We start from the raw sequence: 25,031 nt of genomic DNA, 5'->3' as shown, positions 1-25,031 counted from the left end.
CAGTGGCTGAGATTTGAACCAGGGACCACCTGGTTACAAGCCTCTTTCTTTAACCACTGGACCACAGAGCCTTTTTTATATATAAAAATAAATAAATAAAAACATAACAAAGTTTACAAAATGAGAGGAGGCCATTCGGCCCAGCTTGCTCATTTGGTTGTTAGCAGCGTGTTGATCCAGGAGCTCATCAAGCAGCTTCTTGAAGGATCATCCCAGGGTGTCAGCTTCAACATTACTGCAGAGTTGGTTCCAGACTTCCACGATGAATCAGTGGTTGGAAATTCTAACCTGTGATTGGTTAAAACTTCATCATACAAGGAAAAATAGATTGAAATATTGCACTAATCACTGTCAGTCCCACCCCTTTTTAAAAGGAACGCCTCTCATCATCACTTGTCACAAGACAAAATGGCTGAATGCCAATTCTGTGACGTAACAGAAAACGAATTACAAAACATACTATAGTCAGCATTCGGTTATCCATTACCCAGATGCACATCAGTCGCGTTTTACCACCCTCCATTTATTATATATATGTAACAAATTAATGCACTTACCCGTCACACGTGATTTCCAACCCCGTCACCAGTTTTCTGATACAAAGCCCATATCTTCAATGTTACAATTTCTCTGAATATCCGTCACAGTTTTTTTTTTTTTTTTTTAATTCCCTCTAATGCCAAATCAGTCTGTTTTAATTGTGCAGTTACACAGCGCTTCCTCCAGTTACACCTGACAAAAATGCAGTCAAAACAAAGCTAACGAGACAAGCTAGGGTAATGAAACAGTTAATCATGAAACAGTTTAAATACTGTGATGTATTTTATTTTGTATCTGTGATCTTTAGTTGCTTTTGTGCATTTTCATTTGCAAGTGAACTGCGACATTAGGGCCTTATGGGGCACTACATTCTGCAATTTTGCATAATGACTTGGGATGCTGTTTTAACTCTGGAAACTGTTTCTTTTTTTTGTTTGTTTGCTAAATTGCACTGCCTTTTACGTTTTACGCAGTTTTGTGCATGGATAACATTTAGATTTAATTTTGCTGTAATAAAAAATAAAATAATCCATGGTCACTCCATAGCAGTAAGAGAAATATATTTTATTTGTACCAATTCAAACTGACAAATTATATGTACATAAATACAATGTAACCTTCTGGAGAAAATGACAAAGCTGCATATATATCGGGCATCGCGTGAAACGTGAATTACACATTTCCGTTATCACCTAGACTTTTGAAGGCAACACAGTTCCATAAGGGAATGTTTCCATTTGTACGAGTGAAATGGAGGAATACTTAAAAAATATAAGACTATACCATATAAAAATAAAGAGTGATGTTGTTCATGAAGGTAAAGGTAACGAAAGCAGCATCATTTTATTTTCAATCTGTCTACTGTTCAGCTCCTTGGGGTTATAAAAGGTACCATTGCAATTCAAAATATATATTGTGTGGTTGAATACAACAGGACTTTTTTTCAGCAAAAGTAAAGCAGTAAACAGCTACACAGGGTTTTTTTTTTTTTTCCCCCCAGAAGGTGAACACAACCCAAGGTTGTAAAAACATGTATGGTTGGTTTCACATACCTTGATTCGCACTAACCCTGGACTACATAATGGTACCATAGGTAAGGCAGTCCAAGACTAGTGTTAACAGGGGTCTGTGAAACTAGCCATTAATCATGTATTCCTTTTACAAACTGCTTTAGTGTCCTACTTTGTATGCCCTGACTTCACACAATCATGATTCAACCCTTATCAGGATTTCACTGCGAATAAAATACCTGGGCTTTAATGTCCATATAAAACTATAGCTAACTAGCAGGTAAAGGCACATCATTATGCATTTTCTTAAAAGCACCAAAATAAACCTCTTTGAGGTTTTTAACTGGGTTTTTTTTTAAGAAAAACTTTCTGACACATCTCAAGAAATGTAGTCATTAATCTTCATAGAAATACAAAGCAAAGTATAAAAGTAAAATAGTAGGATTTCATCCCTGAGGTGTCAGTCAAAGCTTTGCCACTGTATAGCAGGATTCCATGACAAAAAAACAACAAATCTATTAAATAATAAAATCTATTTCATAATGTCTAAGTGTTGAAGTGATTTTACAACATGTTTGGATTATAGTGTTCCAAATGTCTGTCTGTTAGGATGTGGGGGGTCTCCATGTCTTTGTTTTCCACTTCCATGAAACATCCTTTTTTTACACCATGCCATGGGCATTGGTTCAAAGAGATCTGTGCACTACGAGCAAAAATCTTCCACTTTCATTGTGGCAATTCAACACAACACCATGCTCTCCAAGCCAGAAAGTCCTTGTACTATAGCTGTAGCTGTTGCCATTTTCATCTTTCACTTGTTTTATAATTATGGCTGGAATTCCTAAGACCTCCCAGACTTTGTTAATAAACAGAGGTGACACGGTCAGTGCTGTGAGTAGCTGTTGGTTCTCATGTAGAATGTCTATTAAATAAAGAGTGATTATCAATCTCCAGCTTCACTCCTGAAAAGCTTATTCTCACTGAGTGGATGGGAGCTTCCAAGTTAGCTTCCACCATTTAATGCCCTAAAAAGTTGTTAAGGCCTGGCAAACTGCTATTACTCCCAAGTCCAAAGCAGCAGGTCCACTGTAAGAGTAACACTAATCCCATCACTAGTAATAACGGTTCAAACTGCGGGTGCCCGGGATTTCCGGCTGTCCGTTCATCCAGATCTCCCGGATTATCCGTTCTCGCTCCTCAAGCCTCTGCGCTCGCTCCAGCTCCTCTGCTGAAGTAAAAACGTTCATGTTCAAAGTCCTCTCGAAGCGTCGGTGGCGCCGTGCAGACAGATCCGAGGTGGTGTCCCAGTCGCTGTCGCTGTCGCTGCTGTCGCTGTCACTGACTTCGTTCTTCTGAGGCTTCTTGGCAGGGGTGGCTTTGCAGTCTGTCCTGCAGGAGATCTGTACCACCACAGCGCACAGCATCAAGATGAGGCCAATGCAGACGCCAGACACAAAGAACAAGGCTGCTCGCTCAGGGTTTTCTGTAACGGAAAACTAAGATGTGATTAGATGCTAACTGAAACATTTTAGTCTTGCCTGCATGCCGGCCAAAATGATACAGCAAGCATCTTTACCCTCTAATTTAAAACAGAAAATGAGCCAACGCTAACAGCTAGTAGGTATAGTAAGTATAGTCAGTATCACCTCTAAATACTGGCTTTATCTTTGATGTTACAATTGCATAATTAATAATTAACAAAATATAGATCTTTGTTTTGATTTTTTATAAAGCAAGCAACAGTTAATATGGTGTATGATCCAGTCAATTTGGCACTATGCACTGCAATGGAAGGTACCAGTGGAGTATACTCATTACAAGTCTTCAGTGACTGCCACAAACCATCATAAAATATACTTTACTGGAGCCAGATTTAAAACTATGGTGAAACAGACAAGTTTAAAGACAATGACCTAAGGCATCTTTCTAAATGTATACGGGCACACATTGAAATCATTACTGTAAGAATCTGGACAGCACAGAGGAGTTAACACACCTGGACACTATTTTTTGACAAGACACACATTGACAAATGTTCTGCATAGAGGATGTGGTCAGTTTCATCCTCATACCAATAATAAAAACATATTAAAATTAATTTATCATTCAATGTTTCTTTAAGTAAACTGGGTTCAAAATTGATTGAGAACACATGCCAAGGAAGTGAACTATACAAAATAGCTTGAATGAATCTTTAATAAATGTATGCAAATTGCAAAAAAACCCTAAAAAACAAAGAGAATGCATGGGAAAGCACAATGTAAACTATGTAGTAGTTTTGAATAGGTAAATGCAACATACTATTAACATATTCAGTTAGTTCATTCTTTCTTCATGTGCATATTCCATAGATATATTATATATGAGGATATATTATTTCCACATGTTTTTTTAATTCTGTTTTTCCCAGTACTGACAATTTGTCTTTGAAATTCTGACCTTCATGTGGAACCTATTCTGCATGGTTCTTAATGTGTTTTACAGCTAGCTATATAAGTTCCCTCAAGGGTTACAGGAAAATATTTTTGGTGGTTGTGCCTGTGTTGATTTATTTCCCTTGTTCCTACCAGGTAGTGTTTTATATTTTAAGGGCATTTGAGAAGCAGTCAAATGTAAAATTCCATTCTACTTGATTTTCCCTACAGAATATCAACTACCGTGGAAGTCAATATTCAGAATGCCATTTATTACTACCATCATGGAAAAGTCATTTAAAAATGACATTGGTTTAGCTAAACATGCCTTTAAACCGTCAGCTGGTCCTGCTCAACCCAGTAGAAAAGAACCGATAAGGAGTTTAGTTAAATTCTATTGTTTTAATGGTACAAAATTAGCAACATGCTATTATATACACTTGCTTCAAAATTGCGCCTTTGTAGTTTTTACAGTGTTTTACCTCTGTGTTATCAATTCCTTGTATGTGTTCTGTTCATGCTTTATTCTTTTATCAGTGTCGAGTGGGCTATTTACATTTTTCAACTATTTTTAGCGTATTAAGTCTGAAACATAGACTAGGACAGAGGTTTTCAACGACATTCAATGCGTTTCAAACCTATCCTGAATGGCAGAGTTCACTCTTTTATGTATTTAAAAAGAAACATTAACAACTATGTTTAATGCAGTTTAAATTACTTTTATGTTTTAATGTAAAACCAACATTTTGTTCCCATATTAGCAAAGACAATTTATACATACATAGCGCTGAAAATTGAATCAACTACATGAATCAATGATTCTCCTGATTCAACAGCACACAGTTTAATCCTGTCTCAACATCTTGTTGTTCTGTGCAAAAACCAAACAAATCAAATTAAACATATAACAATTCATATGAAGCCGATATTTTATATCGGTGTCCCATCTGAATAATTATGGCTACAGTAAGAATACGATGTCATAAGATTGCTCTAATTTGACTGTTTCTTCAGATGAGGGCTGTTCAGAGTAAGAACAAACCACTTATGTTACCTGACCAGTCAGGTATTTAAAGGATTAGTAGCCATTTCTCTAACATAGCTCTGAGCAATCAGTATTTGCAACATTTAGTACACTGTCTGCAAGTGACAGGAAAGAGCAGTAGAGCTCATCCAGGAAGCAATATGGTTTTATTTGATGGCAGCTGGATTTTAAAAACACCTGGGATGGTAGACAAAAAATCAACTGCTCGATAGCGTGGAAAATCCCTTGACTGTTTAGTCCCATTAAACCAAAGTTAAATTTGAAGCCAGCGTTGTTGACATGCATGGATTATGGGTGTTGTAGTTTTCCTCTGCATTTCTGCTGATTGGAAATACCTTTCAGCGTGTACCAGACAAACTCCCAGAAGACACTGTGCGCATATATGCCCATTGCATTCTGAGACCGGTAGTGTCAGTAAAGTGAGATATATTTTCAAAGTTTCTTTTGAAAACACTTCCTTTCTCTGGGAACAAATCTAGTTGTTGGTTTTTGTTTTTCTGTTAATTTTATTTCCCCAACAGTATTTTCCCCAGTGCAGGCAAACTTGGGGTGAAACCTGTTTAGACTGCACTTGAAGATCTCTTCATCTACCCTGATGCACTGGACTTCAGCACCACCACTACTGAATCCTCCAGTTGATGCACTACTAATATGGCATTGTATGTATAACATAATCGTAACTTGTTGCATCCTAGTTCATACTGTATCTTAGTATTATCTGCACTTACTGTAAACTATACTGTATTTAAATATTAATCTTGCATTGTAACCCTGTACAGTACTGCCTGTAACACCTGTACGTCACCTTGGATAAAGGTGTCTGCCAAATAATAATAATAATAATAATAATAATAATAATAATAATAATAAAAGTGTGTTCAGTCAGAATACAATAATAAGATTTTACTGTTGCTGGGGGCTTAATGGGACCCCCAAGTCCTTTACATTCGACGGGGTAAATAAAACGGTCGTCGAGAAGCCTTATATCCATGCTCTGCGCACTATATCATATACCGTTTTCAATGTCCACTTTTTTTACGACAGGGTGTGACAAAAATGCTTTATCTGACAATATCACTTGTCATCAAATCCTTTATATTTTTAGTTTAGTATAAACCACCCATTTTGGCCCGTTATAAAAGAAGCACACATCCTTCTTGATTATATATATATATATATATATATATCTATATATATAATATATATATATATCGTGTGTGGTCAAATAATATATGGTTAGCATCACAACCATTTATATACCATTATTTTTGTAATTACAAAAATATATTCGGGTTTAATTATATAAGCCTGAATTCCGTAAAAATTTGGTTAATGTGGGTCGACCATACACAAAGCTTATGAATCATAACCCTTTTAAAGTATATTAGTACAAACCTTTCAGCAAATGCGTAAGTAGGCCGCCGTTAATATTATAAAGTGTCACCACTTGAATAACAAGGGATGTTCCTCTATCTGAGTGTCAGACAAGTGTGTTATTGGCATAACCGTATCACACTTGATCTGTCACCCCCCCCCCCCCCCCCCCCCCCCAATTTAGCAGGTGATGAATCTTTGTTTCCTTATAGCAGGAATCTTTGTTTGTTATGGGTCTTTTTTCAACATGGGAGACAAATGAAATGAGGAAATGACACTTCTGCCTTTACTAGCTTCTTAAAACAGATGATTTATGGCAATCCAATCTGTCAAGCCAGTATTGAGGGAACTGCTTTTTATTGTATTTTTTTAAGGGTGGTGGTGTCGCAAGAATATAGTGATGTTTGTGTAAATACCCAGCATAGCCTGATTCATGTACTACCACTAATTAAACGAATATACTTATATAAATTAGAATGGCGTTTGCCTAACACATCAAATAAAATGATTAAGCTCAACAATCATTCTCTCTTATATTATATTAAATGTTTTAAAAATAATACAAGACATTCACATGCTGCCATAGACACAGATATCCATCCATACAATAAAACACATTATGTCCACTGCCAGCTTGAGCCCTTCAAAGAAAATGTTTCACTTTGAATGCTCTAACACATTGACACACAAAGTACCTGTTATGCAGAGTGTTTGACTCCACTTTAAATGTACTTCCTGTAATTCAAACGACTTAACAAAGAAATGTTTATTCTTCAAAAGTCCGGTGAAAAATGATAAATCAATAAATTGTGGGAATTTAAAACACCCTGTGCCAACATTATTGTAACACAAATACACATACTGTACAGTAGGATCCAAACACAGTCAGGGTTTAAACTGTCAGTTAGCACCCAGGCATACTGCAGAACATTCACACTCAAGGCACTTGCTGTATGTGGGGATTTCCTGAAGAACCAATGTGAATATGTTTAGTAAATATTCAGGTATAATACATCTTCTCCTTTTCCTATGAAACATTTCCTTTTTACTCCTCTGTGAATTACAGACTAATGTGGCACGATGTGAAATGGCCAGGGGCGAAGGGGGGCAGGAGATACATTCTGGACGACATCCCAAATCCGGCTATTTTAGTATCTATTAATTTGACCAAAAAAAACGTATCAGCTGAGTGACCAGAATGTTTGTTCAAAATGTCTTTTTAGCTAAGGGGATAGGACAAGGAAAAACTAGGTTTGTTAATTAAATATTATAACAGTATGCATTCTTTACTTTTGTGGCTCAATGTTCTGTTGTTTATTACCTACTGTAATGTATATTTCCTGTTTCTAAAAAGTAACAAATGATGTGTACCTCTGAATACAAGCAAAGTTCCTGCAAATTCACAGTGCATCAGACAAATGCCTTAGAAAATCCCTGAAAGATCACTAAAGTTGAGCTTAACTAAGTCAAAAAGCAATTTATTTATTTTCTTACTATTCCAACATTTCTTTAATTCATCAGCAGACTTTTATGTCATACTGCTGACTGAGGTCTGCATTTCACCATGTGGTGGCCCTCTGACAATGGCGCAAGAGAGCACTGAAATGCTTCAGGTCAAGACGTCAATTTGATAAATGTAGTAGATGAATCTGGAAGCCACAAGTTTCCATTCCCAGATCAATAAATGACCTCTGGCCTAAAGAAATAACTACAATAGTTCTGCTCCCATCCAGCTGAAAGTATAGGAAGCTCAGAAACAAGAGCTACTGTATGCTGGGTAAACAGGTTATTTCTAGTCAGTCCTCCTTTCAGCTGACCTCTTATGGGGAAACTAATCTAAAATAGGCTTGGAGGTTATAGAAAGGACATTGTCCAACAGTAACAGAAATGTGAGGGGTATTAACGAGAAGGAGTCAAACTAAGACCTTACCATCCACTTTAACTAAAGGAATGTTTGCATACTGCAGCTGCGCTGCCACAGGTAATTAATAAAATAACCTTAGTTTTTATGGCCTGCTCACTGCTCTTCCTCAAGCATTACATTAAATGTTAGACCTTCTCAAATTAACTGTTTGCATCTTGTGTTTTGCCTATTATATTTACTCACTTAAGCCATCATTTTTCAATTCTTATTATACACCTCGTAGGGTATTTCAACCTTCCAGATTCCATGTAGATCTGTCACTACCCAACAGGTGGATGCCCTCTAAAGCCTCTTGGCTCAAAAGATACAGTAACAAGGCTTCGACTCGGGACACCTAACTTTTGCCAAGGTCAGTTATAGAACAGGTAATGAGAGATGAATTGAATATTGATGCTTATGATTAATTGGATTATTACTATGGATTTAAGAAATGAAAGTAGTGTCTGCTTTGGGACTGATCTGACTTACCCAAGATGAAAGAATAGGCAGCAAGGATGGTGCTTAGCAATGCCATCTCTGTGGTGACAGGCTTCGACTCCATGCTGTTTAACATCCGTCTAAGGTTTTCATCCAAAGGGACCAGCGAGGACTTCTCTTCCATGGGGTAGAACCCAGATACCCTTCCTATCTTCTTTTCCTCTGCACACCAAACAAAGCAAAGTCACATCTCAGGTCCCTTAAACTGCAGCATATGGGGGAGCTGACTGCAACCCCAACCTCTCTCACTATAAATGAATACCACTGCACTCCATCCAAAAAACCACATGAGAAACACAGCCTGCAGGTAACCAAACCCTCCCAGAACACCAGCAACTGTAACAAGTAACACATACTTACATGCTAAACATTTTAAGAAATGCTTATGGTTTAGAGTAGCCTAGCTTATAATGAAGGTGACTATGTGTTTACCTTCATTACAAGTTAGGCCACTAACTGGTGTGCTAGAATAAAAGTACATCCAAAACCTAACGGTAAACAACAAAAACACTTCTTCCCATTGAGGGATGAGCATTACTCACATATTGTTTATTTTTCACACAGAACTATACTGTTTATCTTAGTAAATACATTTATTTTTGCAGAGCTGTTTCTGGTTATTCTGCAGCAGATGAACTTGGAAGTCGTTGCTGGAATCCTGGAAATGTTAAGATATGAAGAAGAAAGTTAGTCAGTCTGTCTGCTCCTTTACGCATTTGGACCCCGCAGGAGCAAAGCTAACCAGACTCTGCATGGCCTCCTCTTTCATCCAGGGGAAGGTCGAGGGCTATGTTTGGATCCAAAATTTTGACACCCGGGGTACTTTATTTAGTAACCCCATTGCTGGATCACAAAACCAAAAAAATTATTTAAAAAAAAATAATCATTTTAAAAATTAAAAAATGTCAGCTCCCCAAAAAATAGAGTTAAAAAACCATAAGGCTACTGTTCTCCAATTTGTCATGCATGAAATATTGAAATATTGAATTTCCCCAGGAAATGCCGGGTACTTCAGCTAGTGTTTTTATATTTGGAACTGAATCACAGACAAGAATAACATTGTTGAAATGGAACAGAACATTGTTACATAGTTAAGATTATAGCTTTTTGGAACAATGCAGGAAAGCACTATGTATTCCCAAAGAAAGCTGGCTTAGAAATGGTCAACATCAGCCAGGTGGTGAAAATATGATAAGCCACGTCTCAGCCTTTGAGACTATTCTAGTGCTTCTCTGTGTTTTTCATGAAGAACTTTTTGATGGATTATACTTAAACTTATTTTTTTAATTTATCTTTTTCTACATGGCATGCACAATATAAACTAAATACTGTTGTATATGAATCTTTTTTTACAGACCAAAATGTCTACATACAGTAGCACTCATAATCGAATTGTGAATTACACATACAATCTAGTCAATAAGATTACTTAAATACAGTTTCAGGACCTACATTTTTACTTACTAGATATTTCTGTGAGATAACTGCTGGATAATAGCACTAGAACATAGGGCTATTTGACAATTGGCTCATGGTGCTTTACGCTTTGACTCTATGGGCTTGAGCCATTCGAACAGAGTCATGGAAAAAATAAACTGTAGGACCTTAATATTGTGTATTTTGTTTGGAAAAAAGCATAACACATGTGTCTCTTTTTTTATGAAGAACATACACTGCAAAGGCTTTGTAAATTTTGACTTCAATTTCAATATCAAATGTAGACAATAATATCTCCTGTAATGTCTGACTGTGGTCTATATTTGGAAGCAAATCAAAACAGTTGAGCCACTTACAAGAATTATGGAAAACATGCATATGTCAACAGTGCGGGTTTGGCTGCAATTCTGAAAGCAAACATGCATAAATGAAATCAATTGCAACATGCCTGGTGGCAATCTCCCATTGTCAGACCTCACATGTAGTAAGCTAGCTGCCTTCTAGTACAGATTACTGTATTATTGACACAGGATTAAAGGGTTTTTGCACAAACGACTTGATACCATACCTTTGGTACAATAGTTAAACAGGCCACCAGTGTTTTATATGATGCATGCTCATATATTATTACAATTGTATTCAGAATTCCTAGATATATCCCTTTTCCAACCAGACCTCAACAAGTTACTTCCGCACCAGTCTGGGGCTTCTATTGTCCAATGATAAACAGAAGTGAAATTGGCACAGATGCTTTGCTAGGACTGTAAAAATAATTGTGTCTAACATCACTAAATATTTCAAGTTTATTGTCGAACTTTGATTCTATGAGAGGTGAAAGTAACACACATTAGATTGTGAAAGCCTCAAGCATCAACAACTGAGCTCAATGATAATATATGCCCAATTGAAAATGCTCAACACACTAATTGAATTAATCTATGTCAGAGTTACAAATTTTTTTTCATGAATTCGCTCCCCTTTTTAAAAGCTATATTAGCAATAATATGATCTTTATATTCCACATTGGTTTGCTTAATTGGGCTGTTATTTGATTATTTTAGATAGCATCAGCAACTTTATTTAGTTAGCATACAAATAATTTTATTAGTCAAGCACAAACATAAATGAAATAGAATTGCATAAAACGATGATCGATTGCCTTTTCCTATGAAAGATTTTCTTTTAAATCTCAAAATCTCTATCTGTCTGACCAAGGCAAGAGCACTTGTAATTCCCCATGCTTAAGCAGAAAATTCAGCTGAACTTCAAGATATGAGAACAGGGTAGAGAGGTTGCGTTGGATCTTAACAATGAAGAAATTGTGTATGAAAAAAAGAAACTGCACACTGCATTATAATACACATCGGTGTCTGCAATTACTGTAATGTATTTAACTTGAAAATCTGAATATGTTGTTTTTTTTTGTCATCTAAAGCAAGCACTCTTTATCCCAATTTTAGATCAGTGTAAAGCTTACAGGTTCTTTTTAATACATTTTAATAAACTATTTAATAAAATATTGTTTAAAACAATGCTCAATCTCTAAGGAGCTTAAAGTCCTTAACTGCCAGTAGTGGTGGTGAGACATTTTTTAAAGAAGTTGATCCAGATGTGCTTTGATCTTCAGAGGTGATGAGACTGAAGTCACTGCAATGCAGTAAGATATTCTACTTACTGCAAGGTCATATGATCTTGTTCAGCCAATCATGCCGTTATTAGTTTATCCAAGCCGTTTAACAAACTTTAATACCAGTAGCCATTTTAAGTATTGTAGTTAGTACAATTTGTGTTAATTTCATACGATTCAAAAGTAGTTTTATGTAAGTAATAACTGCAGTAATATTATTTACAATTATTAAATGCAGTTTACATTTGTTCAACTCAAACAGAGGCGTTGATTAGTCATCAAAGCCTGGCAGTTTCCCTGACAGATCTCTTTTTTTTCCAGTAACACAAAAATGCAGAGCTGCAGGGAAACTGAGGCTAAGCAAACACAACTTAAATATCTTAAAAGCATTTATAACTGTCATCTTCACCTCATGTCAAAGCGTACAAGGCAACTAACTAATCTCATACAGCACTACTGATTTTCTCTGAGGTCAGTGGCATCACATTTAATGTGGCTATGGTTTAGAAAGAAAGAAAGTGTGAGAATACCTGCCACTGTGTCTGTTGTTATAATCGTTGGCACATCAGGAAGCACCCCATCTCCTATAATATTTGGGTCATATGATCTGGGCGACTGAGGGTGGCTCAGACTCTGGTACTTTGTCAGCTTGGGTTTGGCTTCTTCCAACACTTTCTGTGGTACTAGAGATGGAGGAAAGAAAAAAAACAACTCGATTTATATGCTGACTCACATCTAGCTGGTTCACAGACCTACTACCAAGGAGACAAAGTCAATTATTAATCGAACCTATAACAAAACTGTCCTGTAAAAATATGCCACGGTCTGAATGATTGGTATGTGTCCAGTTCACATGTCTGTGCTCAGCATAAAAACCTTGTCTTATTAGGTTTGTATTGCAAAACTCTATGCCTATGATGTATACTGATGTTATAAGCCACTGACTTTCTTCCCTCTCTGTATATCTAATAAATAAACCTGCCTGACAGCACCCAACGTAGACTAACAGTCCATTAGGATGTAAGTTTCTAATTAAATTATTCAGTTAACATTCTGGTAGGCCAGAGTTGAATTTCTGAACAGTGTTGTTTTTGGCTAACCCAGTGTTTAAATAATATTCAAGAGTTCTAGTAACTTAGCCTATTAAAAGCAAGTAACATAATCTGTTTTTTTAGGGGGGGGTTCTGCTGAATGTGTGGCCAGCCAACTAATTTCAGCTCCTTAAAAAATATCCCTGCAGCTTTTGTATTCATACAATAATGTTCAATTAATATTGTTTGCATATGATTTGTGCCAAATCCTATTTTACTCATGAATATGTGGGTAGTTAAAAAGTTCAGACAACTCTTTAAATTGTCATACATCTACTTTATTTTATTTGGTGTGAAGAAAAACACAGGTGAAGACAAACAAGAAGACAAACAAAACAGAAACGAGCATGTAAGATGTTTGACAGAAACCTCAGCGATTAGGAAGAGGTAATAGCTTTGAACACCAAACCGTTTCATGTGAACACATAATTAATGGAAATAAAGATATTAATAGACAGAGGGTTAAAAAGGAAAAGACTTAGCTAATTAAAACAGAGTACAGAGGCATGTTTTCAAAGCAAATTGCAAATTGTAGGCCATTAAGACGACAACCACATGATCTTCACATCGAGTCTGCCATCCTTAATCACACAAGATACTGAGATTTATCGCATTTTGGCGAAGGGTCGCTTTTTCATACAAATATAATCATTGCAAGTGACAATTTTCCTAAAATATTGCTTGTACCAAGATGGGATGAAAGGTAAAGGCAGCAATGGTGTAAAAAGTAAGGGCAGGGAAAATAAATTATTAAAATGTCTGAACATGTATGCAAAACCAAGCAAAGGAAATAACTGAAAGACCATGTTAAGGATAATAAAACAAAACGTTATATATTGCTTAAAGCAGAACCTTGGCTCAAAAACAATAAAAGTGTAAACCTTTCCCACTGTTATAATAGCGGTACTAAATGCATCCATTTACAGGAGGTTAAAGCTCTAGTCTACTTTTCTATGCTGACAGCCAAAATGCCACCGTCACACTTCTTACTCCTGTGTTAAAGACATGTTATATTTCATCTCAAAATATGCAAACATTAATCTTAACTGCAGATCATCGTCAGAAATAATTTATGATGTACTTGTCTAATTGCAATCAAGGGTTCTACTTCCTGCATCTGACTGCTGTCATACTCGGTGCAAACATTATCCAATGTAGTTGATTTTATCAAGATCAACCAAAACTATGCAAAAAAAGGCTGCACCAGTAATTATGTGGTGAACCTGAAGCTGGTGCAGATGGAAGTGTGACAAGCCTGTCTTGCAGTGTCACCTGTGGTTATTACTTATACCAGAGAATGAGTGACTCCTTATTATTGTAATCTCTAACACTCAGGAATGAGGGAGTAATAAGCAGTTTGATTCTAGGAAAACAAACAGTTTCCCTATCAATCATCCCACACATACAGAATTAAAATCATCAGCTTGTGGGAAAGGTTCTGATTTTTATTATCCAGCCTTGGATGATTTTATTGTTGTGGCTATTGCTGGACAAATTTACAATTTGATCAAGTAAGAAAAATTGTAGTCACTTTGTTGTCTTTAGACTTAAATCTCCCTTTCAGGCTGGCCCAAACGCAGCCCACTCTTTCCTTTAAACATCTTGACCTCTGCTGCCCCGAGGACTAGCATCTAATGGATATCCGCTTTCCTGTGTTCTTCATTCTTTATTCGCTCTACCCATTCATTAAGAGCTATTGACTGAGTCCTATAGGTTGAAAGGTCAAGCCCACTGAGGCGAGGGTGACCTCTGACACTAAGCTGAACGTCAAGCAGTTAGACGCTGCCTGAAGGAAGCTTTTAATGTTTGTCTGCAACAAGGAAATGGGATTAAAATCCAATTACAGGGCATCACAAGTCTTTGATGTAATTAAGATTCGCCGTAAGGGGAAGCTTTCGCTAATTCTGCCGCCACCAACTTTTCAACGGCTCATATATATTTGAGGTACAAACTGTTTTTCTGTTTAACTGGATCTTTGGCCAAATACGGGCCTTATACACTTCAGAGACCATCTGAGATACTGACCTCAGTCTAAAACAGATGTTTAATCCATGAAAACTAACTTTTTAAAAACATTCTTTAAATTGTCTTCATATTTGGTATGAAGCTCCATTCAAGTTCCACTATGGGTGTTTGGTTTAGTTCATTTAAAAGTTTCAATTTCCCACTGTTTTAACCCCTGGGGACGATTTTTCAAATTGAGTAATCCGGTTTCCACATTTGATCGGGATTATATTGCGACCTCCGGATTTTGCTTTGGTTATCCGATCGCACTTTTAATCACGTTTCACATATTTATTTAGGTTTTGTATCCATGCTGGCAAATTAACAACATGTGTCTAATTAAAACAATGCAAAACAATACACGCTAGAATATTGCATTCTCGTAGCGTTTCCATCCGAATCGTCTCTAAAGCACCTTGTTGAAGCGTTCTATTGTGCATCTCGTTTTAGTTATTTAATTTCTGCCCAGTAAATAAAATAAAGATTATTTGCATGCTTTATATGTGCAGTTACATTAAAAGTGAATTGTCTGAGTTTTTTTTTTTTATATATATATATAAAATATAAAGAAATAAACTTGTGTATTAATACTCATAATTATCACTGGTCTTATTTCTTTTTTAAGTTAGGTTGTATTAATAAGTCTATAAACTATTAAGAAATACCTGGATTTCGTAACCGTGCTTATTTGTAATCTGGATAAATGTAATCCAACAGTGACATTTTCTGAAAAATCAGATCAAAATGATCCAAATAAAAGTAATCTCGATCACAAAATATAGGATTACAAAATCCAGATAATATTTATCCAGATTACAAATTATGAAAAACCGGCCCCATGACATATCACTTAGAATCAAATTGCAATATATCAAGACATCTTAAATATCTTGAGATATGGCCCATAGATGCAACCTTGACCCTAAACCACTATAAAGTAGCATGATCAATTTGCAGTTAAGTAGGTCTGTTGTTTGAACAAAGCTACAGATGTGAGTTATAGGAGACTAGCTCTTTTACTGAGATATTTATTTTCAGGTAGCTACATCTTAAACAGTGCAACACTGTGTAAACATCTGATTATGGAGATAACATCAGAAAAACTATGCCAAGACCACGATTGCTGCTATTTTAAATGCAAAGCCTTATTTCTAACAGCATAACTACACTTTATAAGAGGGTACCATAAAAAAAAAAGATTTACAATAAACAGCAAACATTTTATTTGTTATCATTTATGTCAGTCAGACATGGCAGGGGCTTGTTAAATACAGTAAGGAAAACCCCTCACAGATGAGGCAGAGGATGGTGCAATAAAACTCGCCAACAGAGCAATATAGTGGACATTTGCAAGTCTGAATGACAAAGGATTTAGTCAATAATTTCTCAAATAAACCAACAGCCATAAATTACAAATAAAGTAGAATGGCAATAATTTGCAAATCATTGCTGTAGGTAGTTAAAAAAGCCATAGAGAGAATCGTGACTAAAACCCTCTAGGAAAGCAGGCTTCCATGTAACCCACACCCGCTTCTGTTTGCAATGGCTTTTCTCCAGGTTGCCGGAGACATGTTTCTCACTTGAGGAAAGGAAAAAAAGCTACAATAGTAAAATGGTTTATACTATTTGGCTCAAGAACTATAAAATCCGGTTTGCCGATGAATAATAAAATTACCAGAATGGCAGGGGAACCAAGCGTCGGTTCAGCATTTAAGAGTACAAGATTAAAAACATGCACAAACGTCCTTTTATGTTGAAAAAGATTGACCAATAGAGTCTGGTTTCAATCATCCCCCCCTTCGGTTCCATTTAATTTGAAACATCAAAGTCCATACAAACAAATGTTAATTTGATGCCAGTGAAAGCTATGAGTGGACAAGGTGAACATGGTCATATAGTAATATCCAAAAGCGATGGAGGACCCTATTTAGCAATGTTTACAAACCCCTAAGACAATCGCAAAACACTTTTGCAGACAGTTACAGCACCAGAATCGGGCGCACGTGTGGGCAAACAGACTTTGCCCACCTATGTGATTTAGCAACACATGTTTTTGTTCCCACTCGGCAAGTCAGCATTAGCGCTGGACATGGGCTGAACCTGGGGAGTGTCCTCATTTAAATATGCATGTAACGATTACGAAACCATCAGCAGCGTTTGTGTTTCATTAGACATGTGAAAAGCAGGTCTAAACTGTGCATAAAATAGCATGGTCGACTATAAATACTGGAGAAACTACCAGGGAAGCTGGCAAGGCAAAGAGAGAGAGAAAAGAGAAATAAAAGGGGGTGCGAACTGGATTAATGTCCCCCGGGTAAGGGCGTCTGCTAAGAAATAAATAATAATAATAATAATAATAATAATAATAATAATAATAATAATAATAATAATAATAATAATAATAATAATTTCTATGTGGCCAGACAAATTGTGGAGGAGGAGACGTCCCTACATTTTTAAAAGTCATCTGTCTTTTCTGAGTCTGTCTTACACACAATGTATGCAGCAATTTCACCTTTACAGATAATCACTGACATTTGCCAACTGCTTCAGGCTGACCTGCAAGGAGACATGCGGAGAGCACACTGTTTGCCTGTAGCAACAAAGTACACTCACCAACACAGAATAGGCACTTCTACGTATATCGTATGGGGACCTATTCTGTAAAAGCGCAAGCAGTGTGTGATCTGTGATGCCAACAAAAAATATTTATGTAACTTAATTTTGTTTATAGATTTTTTTTTTTTTTTTATTATTTCATAAGTATTCACTATCCCCCCAAACTGCTTAAAAAAATAAATACATTTTAAAAAGTAGCCTTACTTGAGGCGCTTGTGTCTTCCTTTTTTTTTTTGTTTGGTTTCAAAATACCTTCCGTTCACTATCGCAGATGCACAAATCCTCATAAATGTTGAATCCTTATTGGTTGTAACCTTACTCACCCCATTGTGCTTTGATTGGCTGGGTGCACGATTCGCTATTTGATGTGCGTTAACCCACGCATGAGACCGAACTTCTAAATCACGTATTCATGCCCTATAACAGCGCTTCACAAACGCAGTCATTTTTGCCCAAGCCATAACGGCTGCGCACATATTTGCTAAACAGGGCCCGGAATGTTTTACTGCATTCGTCTAAACACCCACAGCATGAACTTTAGTGTAATAAAGAAGTACTCAATATCATTAACTTAATTTTGGCAAACGCACATGTTTGTTGCATTAAGATATGCACAGGCTATGTTTTAATCTTGTGACTCAAACAAAACACATTCAACTTATCATTGTAGAGCCTTGTGAAAAACAGATGCAGAATATCAGAATCTTGACTTTATTTTCTTGCCACATTTTATTGTTGATCTTATAACTTAAGTCAAAATTACTGACATTCAAAATGAAGAACTCTCAAGATATCTGAGTTAACCAACTAATCAGCTTTCCCCCATTTTATTTACATTAACATAAATCTTTCCCTCCCCCACATGTGTGAGTAATGTAGTAACACCCACAGTTGCAGACAGACTCAAATACTGCCTTTCAGCTCTAGGAAACCGTCTATAAAACACCTTGTCAAAATCAAACACTTTGTTTATGTCTGGTTTCCCTGCCAGGGCATTAGGCAAGCTGAACGTTGCTGCCTACACTTTTACAACAGTGAACACACTCGTCTATTCAACTCTGAGAAGCAAAGCAAGACCTCAACGTGCACACAGAAGAAACAAAAAATCAATAAAATAATAAAGCAAATCCTTGTTTTATAAAATGACTTGCTATCAAACAAAGTAGGGTTGTGCATATGAGCTATACTTCTGTATATCTCATATGTAAAATGCACTGTAGGAATATGTAAAATGCACTGTAGGAACAGAAACACAGTTTTTCTAAATAATGACATTCACATTGCAATTAGATTAAATAAGATACTATAAGTATTGGTACTGTAAACTTTGTCAGCATAGATAATGGCAATAATAGGCATGTAACTAGTGTTATTAAACCACTATTTGAAATGAATGAAACAGCGAAGTGAGGCTGAATGACTTCAAGACAAATGTTATTCTCCTTTTCAAAATGTTTTTGGTGACAGGTTGTCCATAAAAACTGATGGGTTTCTCTTACTTTATAACCCAATGATGTGACTTAAAAGTTACACGCTTTATATTTTGTTTTTTTTATGTGAGATCGTGACAAATGTTTTCCACCATTATTGTTCTGTAGTACTTCACTTTTCTGTACTTGCTCAGGCTACACAGCTGAGGAAACAGCAGAATCAAGTTTGACAAGCAGAAATTATTTTTCCAAATTGTTATTGTTGTTTGGCATGTTATTTTAATGTTGAAATACTGACAGTAAAAGTAAAGTTGTAATTCAAGATATGAATACAGGAATTTCTTAATCTACACTCTAGCAATACATTTCAGTCAAAGAGACTGTAAAACAAATCTGTGTATCCAACATAGTGTTTTTGCGGGAAATACCTTTCTTGTTCAAGAACTATGGGGACTCAAACCCTGGTCCTGGAGAGCCCCTATCCAGCAGGTTTTATAGGTGTCTTTATATCATCAGTAGCTAAAGATCTGGAATACCTGTTAATCTTGACTAATTAAGTCAATAACTGGTGCAACTAAGTATCTGAAAACTCAGTTGAAACAAAAACCAGTAGACCCAGTAGCTCTCCAGTTGAAGACCACTGCCCTACAGGGACACCCTTTGACTAAAATATTTATGGAGCGAATAACCCCTTGATGATCGGTGAAAAAATGACAAGCGGCTCCTGAACAAAATGAGAAAGAAACCCAAACACAGTAACCCTTCCACCACAGCTGACAGACAAAAATAAACACTCCCAGAGGCATTAGAAGAGCAGTCGTCTGGAACATCAACTCAGGATGCATAGTTTCTAAACATCCCCAGGCAGCAGCACTCGTCTCAAGAGGAATACTGTAATCAACAAGAGCCATCACCCTGAACACTATGGCTTCAATACAGACAAACAAAGAGGCCCGGGAAACACTGGCAGTGTTGCTGCAGTGTTCTAGCTGCTCCAGTTTATTGATTTAAATTAATTTGGCTGCTACTGTTTAAATTCTTTAGCCAGCCTTTTTGATTGTCAATCAACTGCAGCTTCCAGTACTGGATTAAATAATAACTTGATAGGGGTCTGAAATTTCACAGTTTTCTTAAATGATGTATTATTCTTCTTGTTTAGGATCATTTTGTATAAAATTTTCTGTTTCAGATGTTTTAAACACCCTGCTGCCTCAACAGAGCTCTCAAACATGCCTTCTCTCTTAGGCGGTACACCAGAGTATTAATATGTCCATTAATACTGGACAACCGAGCAAGGACACTGATCAGAGAAGCTACCAAGAGGGAAATGGCAACTTTGGCAGCTACAGGCTTTTATGGCCAAGACTGGTCAAACTGTGCATGTGACAACAATATCCCATGAACTCCACAAATCTGGCCTGTATGATAGGGTGGGAAAAAGGAAGCCATTACTCAAGAAAGCCCACCTTGAATCCCATTTGAAGTATGCAAAAAAACACTCAGGAGATTCTGTAGTCATGTGGCAAGAAGTTTTGTGGTCTGACGAAACTTAAATTGAACTTTTTGTCCTAATGCAAAGCGTTATGTTTGGCGCAAACCCAACACAGCACATCACCCAAAGAACACCATCCCTACTGTGAAGCACAGTTGTTGCAGCATCATGTTATGGGCATGTTTCTCATCGGCAACGACTGGGGCAATTGTCAGGATAGAAGGAAAAATGAATGGAGCAAAGTATAGAGAAGTTCTTGAGGAAAACCTGCTGCCCTCTACAAGAAAGCTGAAACTGGGACGGAAGTTCACCTTTCAGCATGACAACGACACAAAGCACAGAGCCAAAGCTACACTGGAGTGGCTAAGGAATAAAAAGGTAAATGTCCTTGAGTGGCCCAGTCAGAGCCCAGACCTAAATTCAATCTAAAATGTGTGGCATGACTTGAAGATTGCTTTCCATCAACGCTCCAAAGAAACTTGACAGATCTTGAACAGTTTTGTAAAATGGTCATATACTGCCAAATCTAGGTGTGCAAAGTTGGTAGAGACCTATCCCAGCAGACTCACAGCTGTAATTGCTGCCAAAGGTGCTTCCAGCATGTATTAACTCAATACATGCTTAATACTCAATAAAAACTTTTTTCCCCTTAACAGTGTGGAGTATGGTGTGTAGATAAGTGGAAAAAATCCTCATTTAAATGCATGAAACTCTGAGGCACTGACACAACAAAATGTGAAGCACAGCATACACACACAGCAGGGTTTTCAAAATAAGCCAGCCTCTTATATTATTAAATAATAATCAAATAGATGGGTCGCCTTGGATTGGCAGCATTCCAAATAAATAATATGACAAGTTACCCATTCCAGTATGCAACAAGAGAGTATCAAATGATAACAAATGAAATAGAACGATAATATTTAAAATACTGTTGATTATACTTGGATGTTTACTGTGTTCTTATAGTTCAGCTATCTGTACTATTTTGTAAAATGTGTGTGATTTAAAGCAGTAGGGGTATATTTAAGTTGACTGAAAGAGAATATTTTGCATCAGAGCATTCATTGAAATACTAGTTCTTTTTCTAGGCTTGTATTGCAGGGGCCTTGATGATCCTGAAGTCAAATTTTCTTCTTGTTGATCTTGCCTTGCTGTGAGCAGTGCTGAAATAAAGCTCCTTCATTGCACTCATGAAGTACTTTATCAGACACCACAAGCAGACCATTGCTAGTCTACCTCAAGCCGAATCAATATCGGTCAGAATAACAGACAAAAATTCAAAGGGCATAATAATAGGAGCGTGTTATAGACCGCCAGATTCAGACGGTGAGCAAAATAATCTGTTATACAATGACATTAGAAATGCGTTTAGCAAAGGAGAAGCCATACTAATGGGGGATTTCAACTTCCCCCATATAAAATGGGAAAACCCTGTGGGTAGCATGAAGGATGAAATAGAAATGGTGGAAATGACAAATGACTGCTTCCTAACACAATTTGTCAAGGCACCGACTAGAGGGGAGGCATGCCTTGATTTAGTCTTTTCAAATAACAAAGACAGAATAACTAAAAAAGAGGTCAGAGAACCACTGGCAAACTCAGACCACAACATGGTCTCATTTGAAGTGTTTTTTAAAACCCCAAAAGTAATGACTAAAGCTAAGGTTTACAATTTTAGAAAAGCAAACTATGAAGGTATGAAACAGAGACTAACAGAAGTAGATTGGAGTAAAATAGAGAAAACACCCACAGAAGAAGGATGGTTGTTCTTCAAAAATGTAGTACTAGAGGCGCAAAACAATTACATCCCTAAAGTAGACAAATCTAAATGTAAAACTAAATTGCCAAAATGGTTTAATAGATCAATTAAAAAAAAAAAATTCAGTGAAAAAAGGCACTTTACAGAGCATTAAAAAAGAACCAAAAAGAAAGTACGCAGAATGACTACACGGAACTGCAAACGCAAGTCAAAAAGGAAGTTAGAAAGGCCAAGAGAGAAATAGAAATGAACATTGCTAAGGGAGCTAAAACCAATTCCAAAATGTTTTTCCAATATTACAACAGCAAGAGAACATTCAAAGAGGAGATTAAATGTTTAAGAGATACAAATGGCAAAATCGTAGATGAAGAAGAAAAAAAATAGCAAATATATTAAATGATTACTTTTCACAAGTTTTTACAAAGGAAGATACTGACAACATGCCCCACATGTCATCCAGTTCCTATCCAGTTTTAAATAACTTTAGCATAACTGAGGCAGACGTGTTAAAGGGACTAGGAGCTCTTAAAATAAACAAATCCCCTGGGCCGGATGAGATCCTCCCAGTAGTACTCAAAGAAATGAAAGAAGTAATTTACAAACCACTAACCAAGATCATGCAGCAGTCTCTTGACACAGGGGTGGTACCGACAGACTGGAAAATTGCAAACGTAATACCAATCCACAAAAAGGGAAACAAAACTGAACCAGGTAACTACAGACCAGTAAGCCTGACTTCTATTATATGCAAACTTATGGAAACTATAATAAGATCCAAAATGGAAAATTACCTATATGGTAACAGGGTCCTGGGAGACAGTCAACATGGTTTTAGGAAAGGGAGATCGTGTCTAACTAACTTGCTTGATTTTTTTGAGGATGCAACATCGATAATGGATAATTGCAAAGCATATGACATGGTTTACTTAGATTTCCAGAAAGCTTTTGACAAAGTCCCGCACAAAAGATTAATTCTCGAACTGAACGCAGTTGGGATTCAAGGAAACACATGTACATGGATTAGGGAGTGGTTAACATGTAGAAAACAGAAAGTACTGATTAGAGGAAAAACCTCAGAATGGAGTGTGGTAACCAGTGGTGTACCACAGGGATCAGTATTAGGTCCTCTGCTATTCCTAATCTACATTAATGATTTAGATTCTGGTATAGTAAGCAAACTTGTTAAATTTGCAGACGACACAAAAAAAGTAGGAGTGGCAAACACTGTTGCAGCAGCAAAGGTCATTCAAAATGATCTAGACAAGATTCAGAACTGGGCAGACACATGGCAAATGACATTTAATAGAGAAAAGTGTAAGGTACTGCACGCAGGAAATAAACATGTACATTATAAATATCATATGGGAGATACTGAAATTGGAGAAGGAATCTATGAAAAAGACCTAGGAGTTTTTGTTGACTCAGAAATGTCTTCATCTAGACAATGTGGGGAAGCTATAAAAAAGGCTAACAAGATGCTCGGAAACATTGTGAAAAGTGTTGAATTTAAATCAAGGGAAGTAATGTTAAAACCGTACAATGCACTAGTAAGACCTCATCTTGAATATTGTGTGCAGTTCTGTTCACCTCGCTATAAAAAAGATATTGCTGCTCTAGAAAGAGTGCAAAGAAAAGCGACCAGAATTATTCCGGGCTTAAAAGGCATGTCATATGCAGACAGGCTAAAAGAATTGAATCTATTCAGTCTTGAACAAAGAAGACTACGTGGCGACCTAACTCAAGCATTCAAAATTCTAAAAGGTATTGACAGTGTCGACCCAAGGGACTTTTTCAGCCTGAAAAAAGAAACAAGGACCAGGGGTCACAAATGGAGATTAGACAAAGGGGCATTCAGAACAGAAAATAGGAGGCACTTTTTTACACAGAGAATTGTGAGGGTCTGGAATCAACTCCCCAGTAATGTTGTTGAAGCTGACACCCTGGGATCCTTCAAGAAGCTGCTTGATGAGATTCTGGGATCAATAAGCTACTAACAACCAAACAAGCAAGATGGGCTGAATGGCCTCCTTTCGTTTGTAAACTTTCTTATGTTCTTACCTCCTTAAACTATGCAACAGTGTGCTAGAATGCACATTTGTGCCCCTTCTTAAAGGTTTCCCCTCTCACCGCAATGCGCCTCAATGACATTCGTGCCCACTACTACCTTGTAAGTGCCACATAAGTCAAAACAAATTGAAAGCCATGTATAATGCACCACTATGGAACGAAAGACAATTACTCCAGTACCAGAGTTTAATAACCTTAGGAAATGGCTAATAGTTCTTATACGCAGCTGATGCTCATTAAATTGCATTCAATTATTTTTCTAAAACTGTCAATTCAACTTCACATGCCAGTTGCTGTGAGAGTGCTGGATAAAACAATACATTTCTGCCTTTCAGACTGCACAAACACAAAATCACCTTCCACTTGACTAAACTCATAAGCACCAGATAATTTTTATAATTCAGGTTTTAGCTGTTGATACTTTGTTCTTTGGATGACTTCATCTGCCTCATTATGATGGCAGTGCACAGCTACGAGCAAGTATATATTTTATTTTTGGAATTTAAAAATGTTCCAAACCTAAATCAGACCTTCATGACAAATGTACCCTGTAATAATTTCCAAACGTACAGCAAAGTCGCTTCAAGGCATAGACTGTCTTAAGCCCACGGAGATGTGAAAATGTAGCCATCCTAAGCAAGAAGTTTTTAAAGGGTTAAGGTAACATCTTGCTTCTTACAAACAAGAACTAATTGAACATTCCAATACACAAGTAGTA

At 36.8% G+C, this 25,031-nt stretch overlaps 1 protein-coding gene across 1 annotated transcript in view; it reads right to left on the bottom strand.

Moving 5' to 3' along the window:
• Positions 1 to 1,071: 1,071 nt before the first annotated feature.
• The window catches only part of LOC121317503 (protein eva-1 homolog C-like), a 93,303-nt gene continuing 69,343 nt past the window's right edge, over positions 1,072 to 25,031 (bottom strand). Inside the window, exons 6-8 of the mRNA XM_041253508.1 lie at positions 12,379 to 12,531; positions 8,776 to 8,946; positions 1,072 to 3,033 (exon numbers count right to left, since the gene is read on the bottom strand). Coding sequence (XP_041109442.1) covers positions 2,663 to 3,033; positions 8,776 to 8,946; positions 12,379 to 12,531 — 695 coding nt within the window. The 3' untranslated portion in view covers positions 1,072 to 2,662. The remainder of the gene's footprint in view (positions 3,034 to 8,775; positions 8,947 to 12,378; positions 12,532 to 25,031) is intronic.

Source organism: Polyodon spathula, chromosome 6 (genome assembly GCF_017654505.1).
Source record: "Polyodon spathula isolate WHYD16114869_AA chromosome 6, ASM1765450v1, whole genome shotgun sequence".
NCBI lineage: Eukaryota > Metazoa > Chordata > Actinopteri > Acipenseriformes > Polyodontidae > Polyodon > Polyodon spathula.
This window is presented reverse-complemented; position numbering and strand designations above follow the sequence as displayed.